The sequence below is a fragment of the Drosophila virilis genome, chromosome X (genome assembly GCF_030788295.1).
Source record: "Drosophila virilis strain 15010-1051.87 chromosome X, Dvir_AGI_RSII-ME, whole genome shotgun sequence".
Taxonomy (NCBI): domain Eukaryota; kingdom Metazoa; phylum Arthropoda; class Insecta; order Diptera; family Drosophilidae; genus Drosophila; species Drosophila virilis.
In genome coordinates this window covers 11,536,766-11,562,969 of record NC_091543.1, presented here as the reverse complement: position 1 = coordinate 11,562,969, position 26,204 = coordinate 11,536,766, and the positions used below count along the sequence as shown (strand labels likewise).

Sequence of the window (26,204 nt, the reverse complement as noted above, 5' to 3'; positions counted from 1 at the left end):
AGGGTATGCAAATGTAGTCGCAATTTCTACGCATTGGCTCAGTTTTCATTTTTGATTGCCGTTTAAGGTTGCTGCTTCTTCAACTCTTCTCGCTTCTGCTTCTTCCTCTTCTTCATCTTTTTCTGCTTTCCAGTGCCAATTAGTGTGAATTTCGTGCCTGATTTATGTTATCTGCGCTAATGCAATGCCATGGCATTAATAAGTAGCCAACATTTTGAACTCAATTTCTTGCCTCTCAATCGGAAAAGGGGGCGCTCAGCTTGGGTTAACTTAAGGCCTTGATTTGCCATTTGAGAGCTATTTTTTTTTTTTACAAATTTGGTGGATTTTTTGCATTGCAACATGTATTTATCTCAGTCAACTCTTTAAGCCAAACTCTCGAACTTATAAGAGTTTAATTTCTTATGGTATATGCAGACTCTCTCGTTTGTTTTGTTCGATTTTCAGACATACTTTTTTGAGCATTACTCATAATTTATTAGAGCAATAATATATCGTACATGTATTTAAGGAACTAAAGTAATTAACGTTTCCTTCGATTTTGAGCCAGAGATAATTTGATATAGATCGGACTCTAAGCGCCGAAGCAGTGTTTGAATGCTTGTTTATTTAATTACCTGAGCTCGGTTCGATCTGTCGATCTAACTTTCACTCCTTTCAAGCTGTATATATATATATATAAATATATATATATATATGTATTATATATTATTCGCATATACGATCTAGTTCATATATCAAACTTCTTTTGGCACACGCACACGAATAAAACGCCGATATTGTGTATATCCTTTATTTGTATTTGAATTATTTATTTCTTGTAATATTATTTAAAAAAAAAAAGACAATGATCACATAAAATATTTTATAAATTACAGAATTCTTGTTATACAATACATATTACATATATGTATAATTATTATATAATATTTTGTTTTATTTATAATCGTATATTTATAATTATAGGTTTTTAGTTATTCCTTTTTTTTCTTATGTTTGCTTTTTTATTTTTATTTTTTGTATTTTATTTGTTTTTAATACAATGATTTTTAAGCCTGCTATTTTTTTTGTTTTGTGTTTTGTTTTAAAATTCGTCTAAATTTCCTTGCGGTTTTTTGTTGTTGGTATTTTTTTTGGTATATTTTAAATATTCATTTGTTTATTGTTTATATTTAGTTATACATATTTATAAGTACGTAATACAATACAAAAAAAAAGTCAACTACTTTTACTTAATTTTAACACCTCATTTTTTTTCTCAAATGTATTGCACTGAACTTCTTTTTATTTATTTTTAATATATATTTATATTTATGTTCTTCTGCCTGTTTTTTTATTTTTTTGTTTTTTACTAAATTTTTCATATATTTTGCTTAGTTGTTGCATTTTGCGCCCATTTCTGTTTGATATCGAGTACAGTTTAATTATTAATTTTAACATTAAAACTTACGAGCCTAAATATATATATGAAAGTATATATATATATATAGTAGGTGAGGAAGTGTTCCTTTGTCTGTGTGCGAGTGTGTGTGAGTGTGTGTTTCGAGTAGAGCGTGTGTGTGTGTTCTGTGTGTTCTGTTTTTTTTTTCTTTTTCTACTTGCGTACTTAGTATTTATAGTTGAGTATATTATATACTGAAATGGGACGCGATTTGCCCATGGATTACGTTCTAGAATTTAAGATTAAAAAAAAAAATCTGTGTTTATTTTTTATTTTGTTTTCCTCTCTATAGTTTACTGTTGATTATATTTGCATATTTATCTTCGTTTGGTGTTAGAACTTTTCGTACAACTAACTAAAGTTATGCTCAAGTATGTTACTTAGCTTCTTTATTTATTTATTATTTGTTTTTTTTTTTTTTCATTCATTTTTCTTCTTTTTGTTCTTGTTCTTGTTTAAGTTGCAAACTTGTCATACAAAATTGACCAGACACGAACACCAAACAAATGTCCTACTATATTTAACTGCTAGTTAGTATTAAATACAGATACAGATACAGTTACTATATATAAAAAAAAAAAAAAAAAACAAATACAACTAAAAGCGCACATTTATTTAGTTGTAGTTTTAATTATTTTATTTTTATGCTAGTATATTTTTATACAATTTATCAACACGACAAGCGCCTAGGACCTAAACGTGAAACAGCTCAATCTACGCTAAGGACATAATGTTCTTGACATTTTCAACATACATATCTGTGTATCTATTTATATATATATCATTTACCTTATATACGATCTCATACGGCATTCTTATTGCACAGGAATGTGTTGGGCTTGAGAAAACCAAAAAGTTTCGATGCACTCAATCCCCAGAAAGTTAAGTTTCAATTGACTCGAGTCGAATCAATTAGCAACAGCTAAGTCAGGAGCATAACTGAATACTGATGGTATTAAAATATATATATATATATATATATATATATGGATTTTTGATAGGTAACGCGGAGGATTCTTAACTCCTAAGGATTCATAGGCTATGATTCAGAAGTTTTGAATTATAATTCGTTACTTCACACAATAATAGATTCCTAAGGCAGAGTTTTCTTAAGTTATGCCTCGGCAGTCATGACTCGTTATATTTAACTCATGATTCATGTAACATTGCTCTTCAATATTCATAACTGATCATATATGAGTCGTCATAACTCATAAGTCATCCATTGGAAATCATGATACTTAATGCACTCCATGATTCATTAGTCAAATATAAAGATTGTTCAACTTTGATCTATGGATCAATTAAGGATGCATGTAATTTCCACTTTTCCGATCCGTAACCCATAGCTCGTGATCTATGTATATCATATCTCATATTTCTTAAGCAATTTATGATTCATCGCTCAAAACTGCTGAATTCTTTAATTAACGTTTCATATTGAATAGCTCTAAATCATAGTTTATGTCTCACAACTCATGATTTATAATCGATGATTCAAATTCCATTCATTCTCATTGATCTATGATCTATATTTCGCAACTCCCAAATCCTATGCCTATGAATCATAACTCGCATATCTCTATCATCATTCCAATGCCAAGCTCAAAGTGCGGAGCTAATGAGTCATAACTTATATGTTCTAAATGATGATTCATAACTCAACTCCAATGATTCGTTGCATGCATTTTAACCCATAACTCAATAACTGCTTGTATTGCACCGATTTCGTCATTCATTGATGATTCATTCTTATGATCAGCGCTTATATATACACAAACACACACACACATATACTAACCAGGGACGGCGGCGCCTTAAATGGGCGTGGGCATTAGCTTGCCATAGTCCTGGTGCATAGTCGGCTTGACCGAGTTGTAGACGGGCCGGCCGCCATCATCGGGCAGGGCGTACACATCGGGCGGCACGCAGAGCGACTGCAGCTTCGAGATGTATGAGTCGAAATGCTCGTGCGGATGCGCATGCGGATGCCCATGCGGATAACCGCCCGGATGATGAACCGTATAGGCGTGGTGTGGCGCATGTGGCGGCGGCGGCGGTGGCGGCGCACCGGCTGTGGCGCCACCACCCAAACTGCCCTGATGGCCATGGTACATCGGTGTCCCAACTGCGGTGCCCGACGTTGCCGGCGGCGGTGGCGGCGGCGGTGGTGGCGGCAACAGTGTGGAATATGCAGCAGCCGCTGCCGTATGATGCTCACCGCCACCCAGCTGAACGCCAGCGGCACAACCATTATCCATGCCGGCCTGTAGACCAGCAGTGCCCGGCACCGCTCCCGCTGGCGGCAACGGTGGCGGCGGCGGCGGTGGCAGACGCACATGCTCCAGCAGCGTGATAACGTTGTTGCGCAAACTCTCATAGTAGTTGTTCAGATTGGCATTGGGTGGTCCGCCGCTGCCGTCTGTCACATGGGACATGTGGCCGCTGCTCGGCAGAAGATCGACGCCGCTGCTGCTGGTGGTGGATGAGACGCCGGCAAACGGCGACTGGCCGCTGGGCGAGGCCAACGATGATGCAGTGGGTCGTTGATGTTGCTGTTGCTGTTGTTGCTGCTGTTGTTGCTGCTGCTGCTGTTGCTGATGTGCGCTCAGTGGAGAAGCCTCCTGTGAATATGCGGAAGAGCGAAAGAGAGAGAGTGAGAGAGAGAGAGAAAGAGACGCAATGGATTTGCATTAGTGTTTGGTCATTGGCTGTCGCATTGGTTGAGTCTGTGTGTGTGTGTGTGTTTGTGTGTGTGTCAAAAGTATGTGTACCGCAATTGGATTCAATGATTCATTGATTCGTTTTGTCATTGCCAATTGCTCAAATTCAATTTGCTGAGGTGCTCAGGCGCCATTTGCTGTTGCTATATAATACACACACACACACACATACGCACACACACATGTATGTGCATGCATGTGTGTGCGCGCGCCCAAATTGAAATTCCAATAAGAACGCGCGGCCAGCAGCAGAACGAAAAAAAATGAATGAAAAAAAAAACAACAACAAAACACAGGCAAAACACAAAAGAAATGAAACAAACAGACACAAACACGAACGCACGACGAATGCACACGAACACACGGCGCCCCGACCTCGGCCGAGTGTGAGTGTGACCAAGAGCAAGAACTAGAGCGAGAGAGAGAGAGAGCGAGAGAGAGAGAGAAAGAGTGTGGGAGCCAGCGAGGCAGCCAACTGCTGCTTAGGCTGTCGCTGCTGCTGCGGCCTCTGCCGCTGCCCTGAACTGCCTCCCCAAAGTGTTTGGCTGCACGTTAAGCGCCCCCCCTCCCTTTTTTTTTTTTTTTCTTCTGTTGCTTTTCACATCATTTTTGTTGTTATTGTTGTTCGCTCATAGGAGCTGAAACGAGCTCATGCCGAGGCCACAGAGGTTACGCAGTCAACGTCGCTGCTGGCGCTGGCGCTGACGCTGGCGTTGTAGCACAGTTTGCAGCGGGGTTGCTAGCTTTTAGGAGCAAACGCAAGTCGAATGGCGCTCTGCGATTTGCTGCCTGGCATCGTTTTGGTGCCGACTGCGACTGACAGCGGCCAGACGGATGGATACCCAGAGACCGAAAATTGACTGGTGCTTGCTTGTAACGTGAGTGAGTGAGGGGGGGGGGGGGGGGTGGGTGGGTTGGTTAAGGGGGACAACACCCACACCTATAGCTGCAGCTGCCTGCGCATGACCACACATACACATGTGTGCGTTTGTGTGTGTGTCTGTGTGTGTGTGTGTGTGCTTAGGGACACGGCATGCGTAGAGGGGGCTAGCTAACTCCCTGGCAAAACGCTCGTTTAGGGGTGGCGTTGCTGTTGCTGCTGTGCGCTGATTCGTCGCTCGATGCAGTCGCAAACGGCTGCAGCTGCAGGTCCGAAGCTGATTGGCTGCTGTGACGCCATTTTGAAAATTGTCTACAATGACAGACGACAGAGAGCGCTGCACTCGATCATTGGCCGGCTGCACAATGCAATGCAAATGCAAAATGTAACGAAGCAGAAAACATGCCAAAACATTGGAAAAATGTGCTTAATTTCCAAGTGAAAACGGAAGTTAGTTGCGTTCAAAAAGAAAATGTAGAAAAACGAAGAACATAAAAATTAAAAGCAGTAAACAATAACTTTGCTTTTTGTGCAAAGGCAGAAGAGCCAGGCGCGATAATTTAAATATAATAAAAGTTGTTGGCCAACAAGGCGTGGGGCCGGCGTTCTGCAGACGTCGCCCAACTTTCTTTGGCCATGTTTTGGGTTAAAAAGTACATTTGCCAAGAATGAAAGTTAACGCGACAGCGTCAACGTCGACGCCGACATCGGCGGCGGCGGCGGCTGGTAAAACTTTTGTTGGCGACTTTTGCGCCGAGTTTTCACAATATTGTTGTTGTCTTCTTTTATTTTACTTTTCTTATATATATTTTTTTTTTCAATTTTGTTTTTGTTTTTGTTGCCAGCGTTTAACACTCGCTTTATTATTGCTTTTGGTTTTTTGGAGTTTAGAGACGTCCTTGAAAAGTGGCCACAACTTAGAAAGCGGCTCAGGTGCCAAAAACTTGCAGACAAAGTCGCAACTTTCGCTGCGCAATCGCGCATGACCAGCAGCTGTTCAAAACAACAACAAACATATACATATATATGGATATAAGATAATTGGCCTAGTTATTTGAGGTTATGTCTGCTGCTGTTGCGGTCACTGTTAGCTGCCGCTGTTAATGTTACTGTTACGATTGCTGTTACTGTTACTGTTAGCGTGTTATGCATATAGCTAATAGAAAATACTCAAAATTTGTTGCGATCAACGAACCTGAGCCTACGTACCCGATCGCTGGTGCTCAGCTGCGATTCCATTGCATTTATATCCGATTTGAGTCGCATCATTTGCGATTCGACGCGTGCATTTTCCCGCTGCAGCTCCGATATTTCCGCTTCCAGTGTATTTAGATCATCGCTGCCGCCGGTCACATTTACATTGGCGCTCGCTGATTTGTCGCTGTTAACGCCAACGCTGCCGCTGCCGCCGCCGACGTTGTTGCTGCTGCTGCTGTTAATGCCAGGCGGCAAGGGTACGCCAACGCCAACGCCAACGCCGACGCCGACGCCGCTCATGACTATGTCCAGGCCGCTGCCGCCTAGTGCAGAAAGAGAAGAAATGCAGAGCAGAGGGTAAAGAAGAGGTGGAAGAGAGTCGTTAGTGTCGGGCGCTCTCTACAGTTTGTCACGTATGCAAAACATGTTCATTGTTCTCTTTGACGTGGAACTAGCTCAATTTGATTTAATTGCAATTCATTTTGATATTATTTCTTTTTATTACAATTATGTTTTTGTTCTATGCTTAACAAAAGCTCTCCACGGTTGTCTATGTGCGCGTGTGCTACTCAATTGGAGCTTTTATGTGAGTGTGAAGTGACGTGACATGACGGTTGTGTGTGTGTGTGTGTGTGTGTGTAAGTGTGTGTGAGAATTTGTGTGTGTGAGATAGCAAATATCACGGCTTACCTTGGTTCGATTCTTTTGCAATTTGCTTGTTAGTTAAATTCATTTGCTTGTGTGACTTGTTGTTGGTATTTTTGTTGTTGTTGTTCTTGTTAGATCACTATTATATTGTATATTTTGTTGGTATTTTTTTTTTAAAGGTTCATGTATTTGATATATATATATAGATATATATACATACAGGTATATATATTTTCTGGTATTTTGCTTTCTGCTTGTCTGTGGTCTATTTTCAGTATATTTTCTTTTGTCTATTTATAGTAGATATTCAGCACCGATACAAAACGTCGCGTAATCTAAAAGAAAACAACGCCAACGAAAAACCATGAAACGAAACGAAAAAGAAGGTAAACGGAATTAAATTAGAATTTAAACGTGGTATATGTATATATCGTGTTTTTATATATCGAGTATTATGTTGTATCGGGCATCGGATTTATGTTATGCACCGGGTTTTACATTTTTTTTTTTTTGTATTTTCTTAATTTTTTTTTTTTTTTTTTTGGCCCGGAACTCTTAATTCTCGTGGCCCTGTCGTCTGTCGTAAGGTCAATTTTGGTATATTTTGGTACGTTTAGGCTCATTGCAGAATATAACAAATGTACGCTTATTTTTTGGTATTTTTTTTTTTATATTTAGCCTGGCATATTCCGAAAAACCGAAACCATAAGCAAAGCCAAAACGGAAAGTATTTTATTGTTTTGTTAGACGTTAGCACACGCACACAAAATTCCAACCGAAAATGTACAATACGAGAGAGCAAAGAGAGCAACAACAAATGCAGACCCGAAAAGTCATCCACAAATGTCAATGAAAACAGCCGAATTCCACTGGCTCCATGCAAAGCTCATAAATGAGCCGCAAAATGTTGACTTGCTTAAAAAAGTACTTGTTTTTTTTTTGTTTTTTTTTTTTTTTAAATATTTGGGTATTTAAAATAAAAATCATTTAAAAAAAAAATGCCACAAATTTATCGATAATTGCCAGGTGTCATCTTTTCTAAGCAAACCAAAAATATAAACCACATTTTAAATGACTTGAATGATGGCCAGTGGAATGTGACTATTCTGCTGCTATTCTTGCACTTATATTCGCAGATTTACAATGACATTTGTGCTGAATTCTTCTGCTTGTGTTGCCAACTTTATGACAATGTTATGATGCCCCAACAATTGTGGGGCATAATAACAATTAGCCCAGTTCATAACAGAAAACACGCAAGAGATTTGTGTAAACAAAAATTGCTCAATAGAGCATAAGAGTAGGCAACAGAGAATGATGGTGAAACAGATAGAGAGAAAGTGACAGAGATAGTGAGAGAGAGGGAGAGAGTGATAGAAAGAGAGAGCGAGAGAGATATATAGTGAGCTAGTTTCTCACTCACACTCACCTGTATAGCCCTTGGGATATACCATGGTAACCTCATCGAACTTTGGTTTCTTGATGCCCTGACTGCCAACTGTGGTGCAGGCTACAAAAGAGAGCAAAAAGAAAGAGAGAGAAAGCAAGAAAACAAGAGTGAAGAGTGAGTTAGCGTAACGTATAGTAGAGATTATAAGCAATGTTAAATGAGTATTTTTGTTGTAGTTGAATACTTTTGAGTAGTATTTTTTACCAGCTTCACATTGAACGAGTACTATTGAGTAGTATTTTTTTTTTAGTTCCTCATTTTATTTTTATAAATGTTTTCAAAGTGAAAAGAGTTTATTGGTCTAAGCTTTGAGTAACGTTAAGTAGTATTTTTTTGACCAATTATTAATTAAAAGAGTACTATTGAGTAGTATTTTTTTTGTTGAAAAATCCTATATTGTTTATTTTTTTAAACGTTCACAATGTGTAAAGAATATATTTTACTACGGTTAAGCTTTGTGTAGTATTTTTTTGGGCAAATTTTGTAGTATTTTTTTCTGAAAGCTTCTAACTTAGTTGTCATAGTGAAAAGAGTCGATTAGACTTCTCTAAATATATCGACATAAGAAACTATTTTTCGCTCAATTGAAATTGGTGTTGAGTAGTTTTGAGTATGGTCAAGTGACACAGATTTGTGGTAATGATTTGTGGTTATGATTAGTTTTGAGCTGTTCAATCGAATCTAGAGTAGTTTTTCTTGTTGTGGTGTAGTAAGTTGCGACTCACCATCAAATTTCATGGCCGTGGCAGCTGCCACAGCGGCCTTGTGCTGTTCCACGGTGCCGCCGGCCTCCAGTACGCGCATCTTGTTGCGATTGGCAATGGGGCAGCCCGATGCACTGCAGCCAAACAGAAGAAATAAGCACAAATTGAAGATGCCAACTTGGTCATTTTGGCAAATTGCTCACCTTCTGTGTGACAGGAATTTGCCAGTAGAATGGCCAGATCCATCGCAGCCGGGTATGGGACAGCGCAGCGGCTCAGAGTCCTGGCCATCGCGCGGCTTGCTCTTCGGTTTGTTGGCGCGCGGACAGCCGGAGAGGCTGCGATGCGATGAGTAGTTGCCAGTCACATGGCCGGAGCCATCGCAGCCGGGCGTCGGGCACTTCAGCTCCTGTGAGTGCGACTGCAGATGGTTGCGGTCAGACCGCGAGCAGCCCGTCAAGCTGAGTTCAGAGAGAGAAAGAGAGAGAGAGAGAGAGAGAGAGAGAGATAGAAAGCGAGGGCGAGAGAAAAGTTACATCACATTAGTGTGGATTAAGGACTGGCCAACGCACTTGAGTACGTGGCCAAGTGGCCGCCGTCAGATAAGACTCGACTCGGCTCAGCTTTGTTTAACACATCTGGCAAACTAGGCCCCAAAAACTTTACATTGCCTTTTAAAGTTTTACCAAATTTGTCCGGCTTTAAATACGTGCTGGGCGCGGAGGTCTGGGAGGCTGGCAAATGAGGCTTAGCTAGTTTGTGGCACAGTTTGAGGATGCGGCTCGCCGGCTTGGGCGGCTTTTATGAGCCCACTGCGTCCACATGGCCATCATCATAAATATTGAAGCTAGTCGGGCACTCACACGCCCGCACAATGCGCCGGGATTGGGTTTTAAATTTTGAGTGGGCACATACCAAATTTAAGGCGACCCGCTCATGTAGACCCTGAGTTCAATGAGGTCATATGCTTGAGTGGTACGCTTCAGTCGGACTTGACAAGGTCAAATTGTATGTTGGACTTAATATGAATAGTTTATAGCTAATTGAATGGAACTAAACAGAATTTACACGCAGCAAAGCTTGAAATATATTTATAATTAATGAAATATAAGAATAGCTAGATACTGCGCTCTTAAGTTTATAATTAGCGCGCAGTTTCATTGGCATTTAGCATTAGCTGTAACCACTGTGCCACGTGCCGGACAGTGACTGCAACTGTGACAGTCACTGCAACTGTGACAGTCACTGTGACTGTGACAGTGACTGTGACAGTGACAGTGAGTGATGAGCAGCTGAATGGCTTGTTGTTAGATGGATGACGGCCGCATCCTGTACGCCAGAGCACTTGTCAGCGTCTCTGCTCAAGGTGTCTTCAATGATAATTGCATTTTACATTAGGCAAGTTGAGTCCTCCCCCCCGCCCCACACACACACACACACGCACACACACACACACACACTCGTAAGTACCTTCGCAGTGCGTACTCACCCATCTTTGGACTTGTCATGCTGCGGTATATGCTGCGGCGGTGGCATCGAGTAGCAGGTGGCCGGACTGGGTGAATAGCCGCCGGATACGGGCGTCGGATAGCCGCCCGGCCCCACGGCCGTTGCGTACGGATTGCTGCATTGATAGGCGGCGGGGCCATAGCCATGGTAGCCAGCTGGTGGATAGTCTGATTGAACTACCATGCCGTAGCCAGGATGCGGTGAATAGCCTGCAATTCAGAGCAGAAGGGTCGCCATCATTCAAGTTGAATTGATTCGAATTTTTGGTTTCAATGAATACCCACCGCTCGGATCTCGATACGTTTCAATGTAGTGCGAGCCGCCGCTGTCCGGCGTGGATTCGCGACTATATGGCCGCGGCCCGCTAATGTGGCCCACCAGGCCAAAGCCGAGGGGACGCGGCGGTCCGCTAAAGTCAACTGGCTCCATTTGTGGTGAACGCGGCGGTCCGTTCGGTCCAATTGAGCCGGGCGCTGCGCTGCCAAAGCCCTGACCGTGGCCCACGACAAGGCCGTCGGCGCCGTACTGCGGGCTCGTGATGATGCTGTCAAATAAATGCGAAAAGTGGATGCCACTTAGTCAAGCAAAACGAATAGATGAGCAAAAGAAATCAAGCTGTTAGTTAGATAGCCAACCGGCACTCTAATGCCAATTCATATAACATATCTAGGCTCTATATATCGATTATAATGAATTTGCCTTGCGTTCTCTTAAATTTGGGCAAAGTCTCATATCAAATTTCGTCGCGCTAGCTCTGAAGAACACTCTCAGTTCAGTAAGGCGTCGGTTCTTTTAAATATGTTACAAATGTTTAGCTTTTCGACTGAGCTTACATTCAGCTCTACAAGTATCTCTATGATAACTTACCAAATGATAAGAAAAAGTGTAATTCCGGCTTAAAAACACGCATAATTTTGTTGCTCTAGTGCTTGGTAATACACCTGCCTCTGCGTTGGAATCATGCAACTGGTCATATAGTTCTATAGTTCTAGAATTTCGCTTTGATAATAAGTTTGCGCTGTTGTATTCCCATTTGCTAACTAGGTAAAGCTATAAAAGGAGTCTAAGAATTAATATACCAAATTTCTTCAGCTTAGCTCTTATAGTCACTGAGTTTCTTGAGGTCGGAACGAAACTCTCTTTGTGATATTTGGCATACATCAATTCCCTATATCAAGTCTATAGCCAATTCACAAAGAGATTCACTGGGCATAGGTCAGAAGTCGTCATACCGAACTTTGGTAGCTAAAGGCGAGTTGCTAGAGATTAGTTTGCACGTTCTTAAATTAATTAAAAACTAAATAGGTATAGAAGTAATTCAAAATAATTAAAAAGTAATTAAACTTAAGTAAAGTAAATGAACTCAATTGCAGCAAAATATACCAAAATTCTTTTGGACAGCTTTGAGGCTTGATAGTGTTGGGTTTGGATGATGATCGTTGTTTCTTGTGATTTTCGGAAGTTGGAGGGCATTTTTGTGTCTTACCTGTGCGGTAAACGTGTGACGCTCAGGTCCAGCGTTTGGCCCTGCGGACTCGGCACTTGGGGGCTGGCTATGTTGGGGCTGGCGCCCGGCTGTGGGCTGCCGTTGCCCATGCGCTGGTTGTATTGGTTGTGCGAGGCTGGCGAGTTGAAACCGTGCGGGCTGGATGACGTCACCGATGTGGCGCCCGATAGGTCAACAGCTGGCGCTGCCACGCCCACATTTGGCGTTGGCGAGCTGCTCTGCTTGCTGTGCTGCTGCTGTTGTTGCTGCTGTTGCTGTTGCTGCTGCTGCTGCTGCTGTTGTTGCTGGTGATGTTGTTGCTGTTGCTGCTGCTGCTGTTGCTGCTGTTGCTGCTGCTGCTGCGCTTGCTGCTGCTGTTGCTGATTCTGATAGGCAGCCGCTGCTGCTGCGGCCTGCGCTGCAGCCATTTTCACGGACAAATTAATGGCGGAAAAGCCTGGCGGCAGCGGACCCATAGTCGGATCATAATGATACATGGGCCGCGGATAGATGGGACCACCTCCATTGGTCAGCTCCTCGTGCTCGGCCTTGGCCATCAGCAGCTGTTGCTCCTGCAGATACTTCTGCTGCTGCGCCTGCAAATCGTCCGCACTCTGCGGCAGATAGTGGTACATATTGGCGGGCGCTGCTGCCGCTGCCACCGCCTGACGCTGACCGCCACCGCTGGGACAGCAATTGGGATCGTAGCGCTCGAAGCCTGCCGTACTGGCTGTTACTGTATCGCCGACGCCAATGCCAACGCCCACGCCCACAGCGAAAACGGGCGTACCGAGCGTTGCGGGCGGATGCGGATGCGTGTGTGGATGCGGATGCGGATGCTCGTAGGCGCTGCGTGCTGTAACCGGCGATAATTCGCTGCTGCTGGGATTGCTTGCCAGCAACTGTTGCTGCTGTTGCTGCTGCTGCTGTTGCTCGGCCGCAGCATCGCTGGCCGCCAGGCCATGTCCATGGCTCTGTGCGTAGCGCATTTGCTCGTATTGCTGCTGGCGTTCATCCGCCTGTTGTTGCTGCTGCTGTTGTTGTTGGTGCTCCGCGTGGTAGCTGGCTGGATCGTTGCCATCGCCGGCACTGGCATTGCCCGCAGGCATCATCTGGCTGGCATTGCCCTCAATGAAGGGTCCGCGCTGCTGATGCATCGTGTGTTGCTGCTGCTGCTGCTGTTGCTGCTGCTGTTGCTGTTGCTGCTGTTGATGGTGGGCGTGTGGATGAGGCTGTGGACTTTGCATGCCCACAAAGCGGCTCAGATGCGGCTCGGTGGGACCATTGCTGGTCGCCACGCTGGCTGCATTGTTGCCGCCTCCATTATTGTTGTTGTTGTTGGTGCTGCGCGCGCTGCCAGCTGGTATCGCGCTGCTGGCCGCCGAGGCGGCATCGTTGGCCAAATATGAGTGCATGGGGCTCTTTGTGTACTCCGATTTAATGCTGGCGACCGGACTGTACTCCGACTTGATAATGGGCATCGTTTTGTTGTTGTTGTTGTTGTTGGTATTATTATTATTATTGTTGTTGCTGTTGTTGCTGTTGCTGCTGTTGTTGTTGTTGTTGTTGTTGATACAGCTGCTGTTGTTGTTGTTCAGATAGTGGCTTGAGGTGATCTTGAGTTTGTCCAGCGGATGCAGTTCCTTCTCATGCTTCTCCAGTTCGCCAGCTGCGCGCCAGCACAAGAGCAAGAGAAACAGGCAGAAGAGTGAGGGAAGACAGTGAGAGAGAGAGAGAAAGAAACAGATAGAGAGAGAGAGAGAGAGAGAGAGAGAGAGAGAGAGAGAGCGAGAGAGGTATAGAGCGGGCGAGCGAGAAAGGGAAAGAGTGTGTGTGAGAGAGAGAGAGAGAGAGAGAGAGAGAGAGAGAGAGAGAGAGAGAGAGAGAGAGAGAGAGAGAGAGAGAGCGGGAGAACGAGAGCGCAAGAAAAGTTGTTTAACGTTATGTGCTTCCAAGTGGTTTTTCTTTTCGTTAATTATTGTTAATATTATTATTTTAATTTGATTTTTTGTTGTGCTATTAGTTTTCGAACAGACAGGCGATCGAACGCACCTGCTGTGGTATCGGTATCGGTATCGCTATCGATATTGCCTATCGGTATCGGTATTGGCAACGCTAACGGCAACGCTATCGGGCTATCGCTCACCGCCTGATAACGCGCTGCGCCCGACCGTCGACTAGCCGAGCGCCGGATCGCTCTCGGGCAGCCGGAGAGGCTGCGGTGCACGCTTCGATGCGGCTGGACGTGGCCCCGTCCGTTGCATCCGGGCGTGGGGCATTTCAGTATCTGTTCGTGCAAGGCCAACACTGTTGTTGTTGTTGTTGTTGTTGTTGTTGGTTGGTTGGTTGGTTGGTTCGTGGTGGTGGTGTAGGAGTAGGGCGTTCCGGTCGGGCCGGATGACCGTTTGGCGGGGGAGCGAGTGAGGGTTGAGTGTCATTAGTTAATTGGCGGTAAGACGCTAAGGTTCTAAGACGCTAAGACAGGCAACCATTAAGCTACGCACACAACTACAAACACACACACACACACACACTGAGAGAGAGCGAGAAAGAGCAGGAAAGAGTAACAGAGAGAGAGAGAGAGAGAGAGAGAGAAAGATAGTGGGAGTCAATGACAAGCTCCTCTATGAACTACAGAACACACACGAGGCAACTCGAATCTACAGAAAACCCTAATCAGCTTAAGAGTCAAGGAAAGAAGAATATATCTAAATAGAGAGAGCCTTGCTCTCCACAAGAAATGGAGGGAGCTTTAAAAAAGTTAAAACTAAGCTTGGAGAGCCAAGCAAGACAGTGATAGCAAATATCTAAGCTTAGTCTTGGCTAGAGAAGCAGAGAACGTGAGAGAGGCAGAGAGCGCTTAAATAGAGCTTTCGGCATTTGACAGCAGTGTAACAGGATGTTAAGCAAAGAGAGTGCTTAAAATGAAGATGAAGTCAATAAAATAAGAGAGCTTAAAGAGAGCATAGATCAAGCTCAACTTCCAGCGAGCATAGACGGGTGACAGCACAGCTTGTAAAAAGCTTGAGTTAAGAAGAGTAAAAGATGAAGCTGTTCTAATGAGAGGAGATAGAGAGAGATAGAGAGAGAGGGAGACAGAGAGAGACTGACAGGCCAGAGAGTCAGAGATAGAGCCAAACGCATAACCAATAGCTAACGGTAAGTCGAACTATCGATAATTATCGATAGTTTTTTAACGTGAGAAGAGAAACAGTTAAATGAAGAAACAGCTGCTTTTGGGGCAAGCTTCGATCTTTTGAAGTCGCATGCAGATCAAAGTGGGAGGAAATAACAAGAAGAGAGAGTATGACTCAAACATACATCCCAAGCAAGCATACACACACACACATACACACACACACACACACACACACACACACACAAACACATACACATAAATAGAATACAACATGCTAGCTACTAGAAGGGTAGAGAAAATGAGAGCATTTAGAAAGGTTGTAAGAGATAGATCAGAGAGAGAGAGAGAGAGAGAGAGAGACAGAAAGGTAAGGTAGTGAGAGAGATAGAGAGAGAGAGAGAAAGAGAGGTCTACATATGTGCTACAAAATACGAAACTTTTGGGCACTTACATTCCGTGGTGACCTTATCGCGTTTCGGACAACCCGACAAACTATGGCCAAGCCAAAAGAAGCGTGTATTGGGTGGAAATTAAAGAAAAAGTACAACAAAGGTGTACAGTTTAGCATGGTTGTAAGTGTTTGGTGTCTGAGTGTCTGTGTGTGTGTGTGTTGTGTGTTGTGTGTTGTGTGTTGTGTATTGTACCTTCGATGATGCGAATATAATCCCGTGACATGTCCGTGGCCAGTGCAATGCGGAGTTGGGCATTTGGCGCCATCTACAAGTAACCAAGTAACAAAATGAAATCAAATCAAGGCAACAACTAGACACACACACACACACACACACTCACACATACACAGACATATGCCTAGCCAAAATGTGAAAGGGTTGAGGGTTCGGTTGAGAGCCAAACAGGTTTTCTAATTAATTATGTGAATGCGTCAAGATGTAGGCATGAGGTTTGGGGGCACAACTTGACATGTGCCTGGCAGGCAGAAGCGAAAAATATTCTAACAAAATTTACAGCTGACAACGCACACGGCGCCAATAAACATGGCAGCAGCAGCAGCAGCAGCAGCAACAACAACAGCAACAACAACAACAATTAAATGGGTAAAAAAAGACAAGCGGCAACAACTACGAAGCGTAACGCATTCTTTTGCCTAAATAATTAATTAAAATTTGATGGAAAACAGCTTTGCATTATTTACTTTAAAAAGCACACACACACACATTCGCACACTCGCACACTCGCACACACATGACAGCAGTTGGTGGTGCGACAGCAGCATAAAAAACAGCAGCCCAAAAATCAGCCAGACCACGTCTAAACTTGGCCTTCTAAGCAAAAATTCTCAAAGATAACGTCACAAACAACAGACAGTACACACACACGAGCACAACATGCCGCACACACGCACACACAGCGCGCATGTTGCTGCTGTAACAGACAGCAGCAGCAGCAGCAACAGCAGCAGCCGCAAAGGCAGGGGCGGCAGGGGCTTAATGAAATATTTTTCGAAATATTTGTGCGCATGTGTGTGTGTGTGTCTATTACGTGGCCGTTCAAAATGTCAAACTGCAAGCTAAAACTCGACTCGACTCGACTCTAATTAGAATTTAATTAAAATAAAGCAAACGTTGTTGCCTGCACTTGCTGCAGTCGCAAAAAGAACTACAGCATACACACTCACACACACTCACACGCACGCACACCCGCTCAGCATAAGGTTAAGCCTAATAAGCCACATTAGCTGGCTGGCTAAAAGGCTGACAACAACAACAATAACAACAACAACAACAACAGAAACAGAAACACGCTAATGACTTATTACGTGCCTTGTATCTTGTATCTCATAGTTTGTATCTTGTATCCGCAAAGACTCTGGCAACTATTTAAAAAGTCATTCAAATTATATGAATACCATAGTGAAAATATGTGCCTGTGTGTGTGTGTGCGTGTGTGTTGTTGTTGTGTTTGGCTTAAAAGCACTTCAACTTGTGCCCTGGCTTTGGGCTTAGAGCTCACAGCATATTAATGCCAGAACATAATGACAAAATAAATATGCAAAAGCGGTTGCCAAAACGTGCCTCATATTTACCCTTTATATCTAATCACACACACCCCCTGTCTGTGTGTGCGCGCGTGTGTCTGTTCAGTTTTTGACAACAAGCTCAATTTTATAAATTGTACAATGCGCTAAAATTAGTGAAAAGGCTAAAACCAAAAGAGGCACTCAACTAACTGTAATTTCTGAGTGTGTGTCTATGTGTGGGTGTGTATGTGTGTGTGTGTGTGTGTGTGTGTGTGTGTGTGTGAGTGCATGCGTGTGTGTCTAGAGCTGAGCGCGTGTCGTGGCTGTGCTTCGTGTTACACAATGCTAATTGACACGAGGTTGCGTTACTTTATACATAGTTATCGAGTAGATGTTGCAAAATTATCGATAAACGATAACAACTGTCAAATGTGTTGCACAATTATCGATAAACAATAACAAACGCCGAATGTGTTGAACAATTATCGATAGACGCTAAGAAATGTCGAATGTGTTGCACAATTATCGATAAACGATAACCTAATGCTTAATGTGATACAAATCGCATTTGTTACAAATTTGCAGCTACTGTCTGTGTATTCTGTTTCGAATCATGTGTGTTGTCCTTAAAGTTTCATTATTTCAAAGTTCGAAATGAACATGCAGTTAAATAATCTGACTTTAGCTGCCAGAGTTGCCATATTAGCTTTGACTGTATTTGAAAAAACGCTTACTTTTGTCAGACACGTTTTACGGTTTTTTTTTAAATAAACGACCAGAGTTGCCATATAAATTTTTTTTTTTTTTTTAAAGCTACAACTTGAATTTCGTAGGAAATTACCAAAAAAGGGCAAATTCTTGACGATGCAAGCAATAAACAAATAAATAAAAATAGCAAAAAATTAAATAAAAAAAAAATAAAAATTTATAAAATATTTCTAAAGTGTTTAAAATGTATGAAAAAGTAACGAAATTTTGTCAAAAACAGTTTTTTTTTGCCCTGAACCCATTAAAAATAGATAAAATGAGGTAATTGTTTTTTTTTTTTTCTCTTTTTACTATCAACTAAGAAAACTGAATACTCACTCAAAATAAATTGAAAGAGTTTTTAATAGGCATACAGAACTCTTTACTTTTCGAAAGAACAAATGAGAAAACTGAAAGAACTGATGTGCTAGCAATACCGAAAGTTCATTCGATTTTCTCTTTCGATTTGTAATAAAAGTAATATTTGAATATATGAATATGAACTCGTTTCAAAGCTGGTTTATTTGCCTCAATCAGTCGATAATCGGAAATTAATTAGTTTTTTTCATTTTATTTTATATATTTTAGTTGTTGCTATTGTTTGAAAAAGTTCTATTAAAAATTTGAATTTATGAAAGTGCAAACCAAATTAAAAATTATTGAAAAACTGAACGTGAAATATTTTGTTTTCTGCTTAAGAAGTTGTTGCTATATATTTATGTTGTTTTTATTTATTTACTTATTCTTTTATGATACAAAAATATAAATCTCTATTAAATCAATAGTTATATTTTCGATAGGTTGTTTTTAAAATATTTTTAAGGTTTAATTATTAATTCTATTGTTTTTGCTTGTGACATTTCGCTGTTAACTTGTTTTCATAATTATGTTGGGCCTTATTTTGGGCAAAATTTCAAACTCGTTATGTCAAGTGTTATGTCATCTCTAAGCTGACGTGTGTGTGCCTATATGTGTGTGTGGTTTTCATAAAGAGGTCTTACAAGCCATTAGTTGCTTTGTCTCAGCAGGAGCACCGCGCCACGCCCACAGCCCTGCCCACCGACTCCAACTGAAGCAGAGCCCAAAACACACGACAAAATCGCTTAATGTCTTTCGGGCTGTGCGTGTGCAGGGCCGGCAATTGGTAGGGGAGTGGGTGGGGGGTGCTAAATGTGCAAATAATAATAACAATGATAGCAATCATAATAGTAATAATACTACTAATAATAATAATAATAACAAAAAGTTGACATATTTATGAAGAGTCTGTTTAAAATATTTGCTGAGCACTTTTTGCCAGCTTCATCAGAAAGTGCTTAAGGTGTGTGTGTGGGTGTGAGTGTTTCTGTGTGTGTGGGTGTGATCATAGTACTCTCTCGCTCTCTCTCTCTTTCTCTCTCTTGCTCTCTCTCTCTCTCTCTCACACACGCTCTCTCTTACTCGCTCGCTTTGTCTGGGTGTATTTTTTTTTTTTTTTTGTAAAGCCAATTTGTAGTCTTAAAACTCAATGCAACAAGAAGTTTCGCACAAACGCAGCCGAATTTATGTTTTAAAAGCAAATGCTAAACGAAACGTGGATTGAAACTGGAACTGGAACTAGAACCGGAGCCGGAACCGGTAGTGCTACCACAGCAGCGTTGCCAGATCAAATGAGTTGTTGATTTTCATTTGTTTGGGTTTTATTACTTTTTACATTGTTTTTTTTTTTTTATTTAGTTTTTTTTTTTCTTTTGATTTGTGTCTAGTAACAACAACGACAACAACTTACCGCGATTCTGGCTGCCCGGCGAGTAGCTGGGCGCCGGCGTAGACGCTGCTGCTGTGGGAGTTACTGCAGCAGTGGCAGTTGCTGCTGGTGTCGTGGAAGTTGCTGCTGCTGCTGCTGCTGCTGCAGACGATGCTGCTACTGACGATGCTGTTGTTGGTGGCGTGGCAACCAGCGAGACACCGACAACGCCCTCACGTGCTATATCCTGCATTACGGATGCGGCCCGACTGCCAACGCCCGCCGGCTGCAATATCGTATACTGTTTGGCATCGACCAGCGGCAGTGGCGCTTCCTTAGACAGCTGCTGCTGCAGCTTGACGCCCTTCTCTGTGGGCGAGCCCAGCTGTGCGGCAATGTCAAAGCTGCGACTCGGCTCCAGGCACAGGCCATGTTGCTGCTGCTGTTGCTGCTGTTGCTGCTGTTGCTGCTGCTGTTGTTGCTGCTGTTGACTGGCAGCAGCTGCAGCTGCATAGCCATAGTAGGCTTCGGCCGCATTGTAGGCGCTGCTCGTGTACTGTGCATGGGCGTAGGCCTGTGCCTGGGCATGGGCGTGCGCCTGGGCCTGTGCATGGGCGTGGGCAGCTGCTGCGGCGGCCAATTGGCCGTTGCGTTTGATAATATCGATGGGCGGCTTGAAGGCGGATGTTGCTTGTGCGTAGGCGGCGGCTGCATCTAGCGTATCCTTTTTGTGTATATTGTTGATGTTGCTGTTGCTGTTGCTGATGTTGCTGTTGCTGATGTTGTTGTTGTTGCTGTTGAGGCGCGCCTGATCGTTCTCCTTTTGTCTGTGGAAACGTAGCAGAAGTGTATGTGAGTTTTGTTGTGTGTGATTGTTGTTGTTGTTGTTGTTGTTGCTGTTGTAGCTGTTGCAATTGCTGCTGACATTGTTGCACGCATACTTTTGCTTCTCCTCGAACAGATTCTGAAATGGCGGCGGATTCTCATCCTCCTGCTCCTGCAAGCGATACAAATTGGTGCGCGCATCGGGCCAGCTGCCGGATAGACTTTTGAGCGCCGCCTGCGTTTCACGTATTAATGTCTCATCATCCTGATCGGCTGCATCCTGCACGGCGGCAACTGTTGCTGTCGCTTTTTGCTGTGTTGCTGCTGTTGCTGTTGCGGCTGCTGCCGGAGGGCTATCGCTGCTGGCGGCTGTTGTTGCTGTTTTGGCCACACCCAGGCTTAGGCTTAGGCCCACCTGGCGCTTCTTTTGTGGCAATGTGTTGTTGTTGTTGTTGCTGGTGTTCGTGTTGCTGTTGGTGTTGTTGTTGTTGTTGTTGTTGTTATTATTGTTGTTGTTGTTGTTATTATTGTTGTTGCTGGCAGCTAATTCATCATCACGACTGCAGCGTTTGCGTCGCTTAATGGCCGTCTCATGCTCATTGTTGTTGTTGCTGTTGTTGTTGCTGTTGTTGTTGTTGTTGTTGTTGCTGTTGCTGTTATTACTGCTGCTCTCCACCAAGGGCGTCTCCTTGCTTAGCGGCCGCTTGGACAGCGCCATTTTTGCCAGTTGCCAGTTGCCAAAATGCCTTAACAACAAATTTTCATGTAAGCTCAAATTGTTTGGTATTTTTTTTCGGTTTTTTTTTTTTTTTTTTTGGTATATTTTAGACGCTAACGCAATTTGTTGTTAGTAATTGTTAATTTCTGTTTACTTACGGCTATATATTAGTTGTTGGCTGCTTTTTGTTTCAGAGGTTGGTTGGAGGGGGCAGGGTGGGGAGCTGGGAAGATATTTTGATGGTTTACTGCATGCAGTTACGGATACATACACTTGCAACACCATGCGGCCCCGACAAGCCTAACAGCAGACTGCTTTACAAATTTCAAGAAGGGAAAAGAAAAACAAATATAAAGAAAAAACGAAACTAACCAAAAAGTTGAACCTAAACTTTATGCATTCATAAGAAAGGGTGATAAGTAGACAAGGCTTTGCCCTTTGCCCACAGCTAGTTTAAGGTTGCTTTGCCGACTACAAGAATGTAGAAAAAATACTAAATAAATGCTAAATATGTCACTATTAACGCACATCAATCATTTGTTTTGATCACATTTTCTTTAAAAATCATTTCCCAATAATATCAAAACTCGGCTTTGGATTCAGTTTCTTACAGCTCAATTAATTTAGCTTATTTCTATTTCTATTTGTATTTTATTCATTTAAATATTTAACTTTCTTTAATACTAAACATGAGACAGAGAATATTTTACAAATAAATATTAAATTAAAAGAAATCCATTTTAAAATTTGTATTAAGTCAGCTCTAAATTTATTGTTAAGCAACATGCTTTACTCAAGTTATTCTTTAGTCAAGTTTTTCTTCAATTAAATTATTCTCGAGTCACGTTTATTTTTACTCAACTTATTCTTTAGTCAAACTTTTCTTTAATCCGGCTAATCTTTATTCTAGTTTTTCTTCAAGTAATTTATTCTTCAGTCAAGTTTTTCTTTAATCAAGCTAATCTTAAGTCAAGTTGTACGTTAATCAATCTACTCTTTATTCAAGTTTTTCTTCAATCAGGTTGTTCTCGCCCAAGTTAAGTTTTTCTTCAAGCAAGTTATTCTTTAGTCAAGTTTTTCTTAAATTAACTTAAGTTTACTAAGAAAATTTAAGTTTCAAAAAGGAAGAATGCAAAAGTTTTACTCATATCTTCGACTTTCTCTGCAAGTATGTTGATCTTCATAAGCTTGGACTATATATATGTATATATATTCAAGTTTACTCGAAGAAACAATAATTAAAATTAACCTGACCATTATGCAAGTTGGAACATCTTTTAAGATCTGCTTTAAAATACCCCGTCAAAATTGTCGTCGTCTTATTTGTTTTTTTTTTTTTTTCGGCTTTAAATTCACATTTGAAATAGCAAAAGCAAACTTTAAAATTAACAAAGTATGAAATTTATAAATATAATAATAAATCAACTCTATATGCTAGTCAATATTTGGTGTTTAGTTTAGTTTAGAATTTAACTTAAGTGTTGTTAAACCTCACAGAGTGTGGCACAATGCGAAGTTTTGCGAAGAATTTGTTACGTGCGCCCTTAAAAGTAGGCAATGGCAAATCTGAGCTTAAACTAGATTTGGTTACAGCCTTCGACTCACAAAAGCTGAAAGATCAATAGATCATTTCTTGTTCTTCTTCTTCAAAAAAAAAAAAAAAGAAACTAGATTACTCAAAATACTGTTTTCAACACTGGTTAACTTATGATTAATATTGTTTGGCAGAGTTGTTAACGAATTTGATGAAAAAGCTTGGTCAAAATAATTTCAATGTGATTATTCTTGTTGCATTGAATTTCTATATGTTAAGTTTTTTTTTTTGTATACTTTTCAATATTTGCTCTTGTTTTTTTTTTTTCAAGTTTGTTATGGTATTGTATGTGGGTGTTAAAAGAAAGAGTTTCTTAAAGTTCTGGGTCTAGAGTTCTAGGCAGAGTATGATTCTTTTTATCTTTAGTTTTAAATTATTTTTTAGAGTTTTTTAAGAGTTTTTTTTTTTTACATTTAGATTTAGAAAATTGAACTTTACCTATTTGATAATTGTGAGATTCGGTTTTTTTTTTGTTTTTGGTATTTTGCTTTTGGTATTATTTTAGTATTTTGCGATTTGTTGCGATTTTTGTTTTGTTTTTATTAACACTTTTGTTGTTTGTCTTTGGTTGGTTGCGTTTATTTATTGTGTGTTGTTGTTGTTGTTGTTGCACTTAGCACGTCACAATTTCGATTGGCTTTGTTGTTGTTGTTGGCGTTGTTGTTGCTGCTGTTGCTGCTGCTGCTGCTGCTGCGGCTGTAGTTGTTGCTGCTTGCCTCTGCTTGGCTGTTGCAGTTGCATGTTTGCCCGCATGCAACACACGCATGCTGCACACGTACACGCACACGCACTAACACACACACACGCGCACAAAAAGACAACAGTAAAAAAAAAAGATAAACAAACGCGTCGCGCTCTTGTTGTTGTTGTTGTTGCACTGCACTGCACGAAATTTGGTGCCTTATGCGAGCTTTTCTGTTGTTTCTATACGATTTAACTTGATTTATTTATTTATGCATGTAGTTTTTGTGTTGCAGCGTTCTGAAAGTTTAGCTGGCCAGGCGACAAAAACTTTTGCGGCAGCCGTGGCGTATACGCAATATCAATTAACGCGCGCACTTTGCTCGACTTTGACTTTGTTTTTGGGGCCGACGTCGACAGCGGCGTCGGCGGCGGCAACGGCAACGGCGACGTTGCTTTAAAATTTATTTTGTTTTGTTGTTTTTTTTTTTTTTTCTCTTCCTTTAATTTGTATTTATTTATGTTTGCTATTATTATATTTTGTTTTGTTTTGTGTTTCTTGTGCTGTTATTCTTTGACTCTTTGGCAAATGCACGCGGGACAGCGTCGCGACCGTGTATGGGTTCAGTTGCTGCGTCGCGAGGTGGAGGTGCAGGGGGGGGGGGGGGGAGGGATAACTTTATTTAGTTGGCCGCGTAGTTTGGCAAAAGTTTGTTTTTAACTTTTGTTGCCGCGCGCAAAGTTTTCTGTTGTTGTTTTTAATACTCTTTCGTAGTTGTTGTTATTGTTGTTGTTGCGCGTGAATTGCAATAAACTGGCGAGCGGCGTTTTCTTTTGGCGGCGTGAAGTCCGGACGTCCAAAAACCGACTGCTGGATGCGTTTGGGGTAATAAAATTTTACATCGGCAGCGGCCCGTCACACACACGTTAGCGCCGCAGTCGGCGTCGACGCAGCGTCACAAGCGAACGCATCGATGGATGGGCGGGGGCGGAGACGGGATCGGGTGCGGGTGCGGGTGCGGCAGCTCGTCATTCGGCAAACGACGCACGACGACACGCAAAACTTCGTAATGTCGCGTAGTTGTTGTTGTTGTTGTTGTTGCTGTTGCTGCTGCTTCCTATTCTGCTTTAACTACAGCCAACTGCCTAGTGCTGCTTCTTCTTGCTGCTCAGGAGGAAGCCCGAAAACGTGCGTCTCTACCTGTACTAAGTTCGCTGCTAACTGACAGTTTTCCAAAGTTGTCGAACTTTCGAACGCAATGAAAATTGCAGCCAAAAATTTGCTGTCGCAGCCAGCGTCAGCGTCAGCGTCGACGTCGACGCACACACACACACACACACACACACACACACACACAGGGCGAACTATGCGGCAGCTATTTTTCGGAGTAAACACGACGGCAGCGACATCGCACGGCTTCGTTTCGAGTTCGGTTTTTGAGTTCGCCACGGGCACTGCCTTCCCCAGTTGGGCGTTTAGGACAGTTTGGCGCGACTGTTATACGCGCTCGTGTGCTTAGCACAGCGCCGGCGCAGTACATCTGACGTCGTCGCTGACGTCGGCAGCGCTGTGCGTTAGCGCCCGTGTGCGCGCGTGTGTGTGTGTGTTGCTTAGTGTTATCCGAAAAAAGAGGCAGCACAACTGGCAGCGCATTCCTGCAGCCGCCCTCAGCGCTGATTTGCTTTTTATCTATCGCACGCTAATTGTAAATTCCAGCAGCGTCAGCGACTGCTTTTGCTCGACCGCTGCTGCTGCTGTTGCCGTCGCTGCTGCTGCTATTGCTGCTGCTGCCCGCAAATGAGTTTATCCCGTTGTCGAGCGCAGCCCGCAGACGCGTGCGATGCGCAGTCCGCAGCGACGGTAGCTCCGCAGCTGGATTGGCAGGCGGATTTGCAGATTTCTCGATCACTCATTTAAATTCAAATTCAAATTCCGATTTCGATTCAGATTCATGCCAAGCTGGCGGCGCTCCTTATCAGCTGCCCAGCTGCCGCTGCCGCTGCCGCTGCCGCTGCTGGCGTCTCATTAGTGACGCAGCTATGTGATTTGGCGGCTGCGTTCTGAGTCAGCGGCAGCCGCGGCGCAAAGTGCAACCAAAGCTTGCCACGATCGTTTTGTTGTTACGCATTCCAACAACATGTTTGTTTGTTTGCTTGTTTGTTTTTTTTTTCTCTATCTGGTTCTCCTGAACTAGTTCGCAGTTCGGTACTTTTGACTAAGTTCAAATGAACTAGTTATTATATACATATGTATATATATGTTTTTTTTTTTTTTTTTTTGGAAAGTTCGCTCAAAGTTTTGCTAACCAATTTTCCATAGTTCGCGGCATAATTTGCAAGTGTTTCAAACAAACTTTCTAGACATTTTAGCATAGACTACAACAACAACAACAAAATTATGTATATATATATATATATATGTATATATGTATATTGTTTTAATGGTTCTTTTTTTAAGGTTATGTGCGTAGTTTATCGATTTTGGTCTTAACTTTCTCGCAGTTCACATTTGCTCCATAAAAAGTTTGGCGTCAAAACTTCAAGAAATTTAAATTTCATTAAATTTGTGAAATACCCTTGAGACATATTCGTGTTACCTTTAAAATATTGTCATAAAATAGATTGTAGTTTTTTTTCAAGTTTATTTTATTTCCAGTTGTGTTTAAAGCCAAACTTGAATAAATTAAAATTTTATTTCAAGTAAAATACTCTTTAACATTTGATTATTCTAATTGATTTCATGTTAAGCGCTTTTCGT

The 26,204-nt window shown here is 42.1% G+C and overlaps 1 protein-coding gene across 3 annotated transcripts; it reads right to left on the bottom strand.

Moving 5' to 3' along the window:
- Positions 1-962: 962 nt before the first annotated feature.
- Positions 963-24,655, bottom strand: LOC6633701 (alpha-protein kinase 1). Of its 3 annotated transcripts, XM_032439930.2 has the most exons (11): positions 23,204-24,655; positions 19,671-21,199; positions 14,181-14,345; positions 12,039-13,707; positions 10,837-11,096; positions 10,533-10,761; positions 9,247-9,504; positions 9,065-9,177; positions 8,319-8,399; positions 6,254-6,564; positions 963-4,065 (listed from the first exon to the last, which is right to left on the bottom strand). In XM_032439930.2, the coding sequence occupies exons 2-11, from the start codon at positions 21,169-21,171 to the stop codon at positions 3,259-3,261; spliced, it is 5,394 nt and encodes a 1,797-aa protein (XP_032295821.1). In that variant the 5' UTR covers positions 21,172-21,199; positions 23,204-24,655; the 3' UTR covers positions 963-3,258. The 3 variants fall into 3 exon arrangements, with proteins under 3 accessions (XP_032295821.1, XP_032295819.1, XP_032295820.1); XM_032439928.2 differs by lacking the exon at positions 14,181-14,345; XM_032439929.2 differs by lacking the exons at positions 963-4,065; positions 6,254-6,564; positions 14,181-14,345 and adding an exon at positions 6,970-7,224.
- Between the last annotated feature and the right edge of the window lie 1,549 nt (positions 24,656-26,204).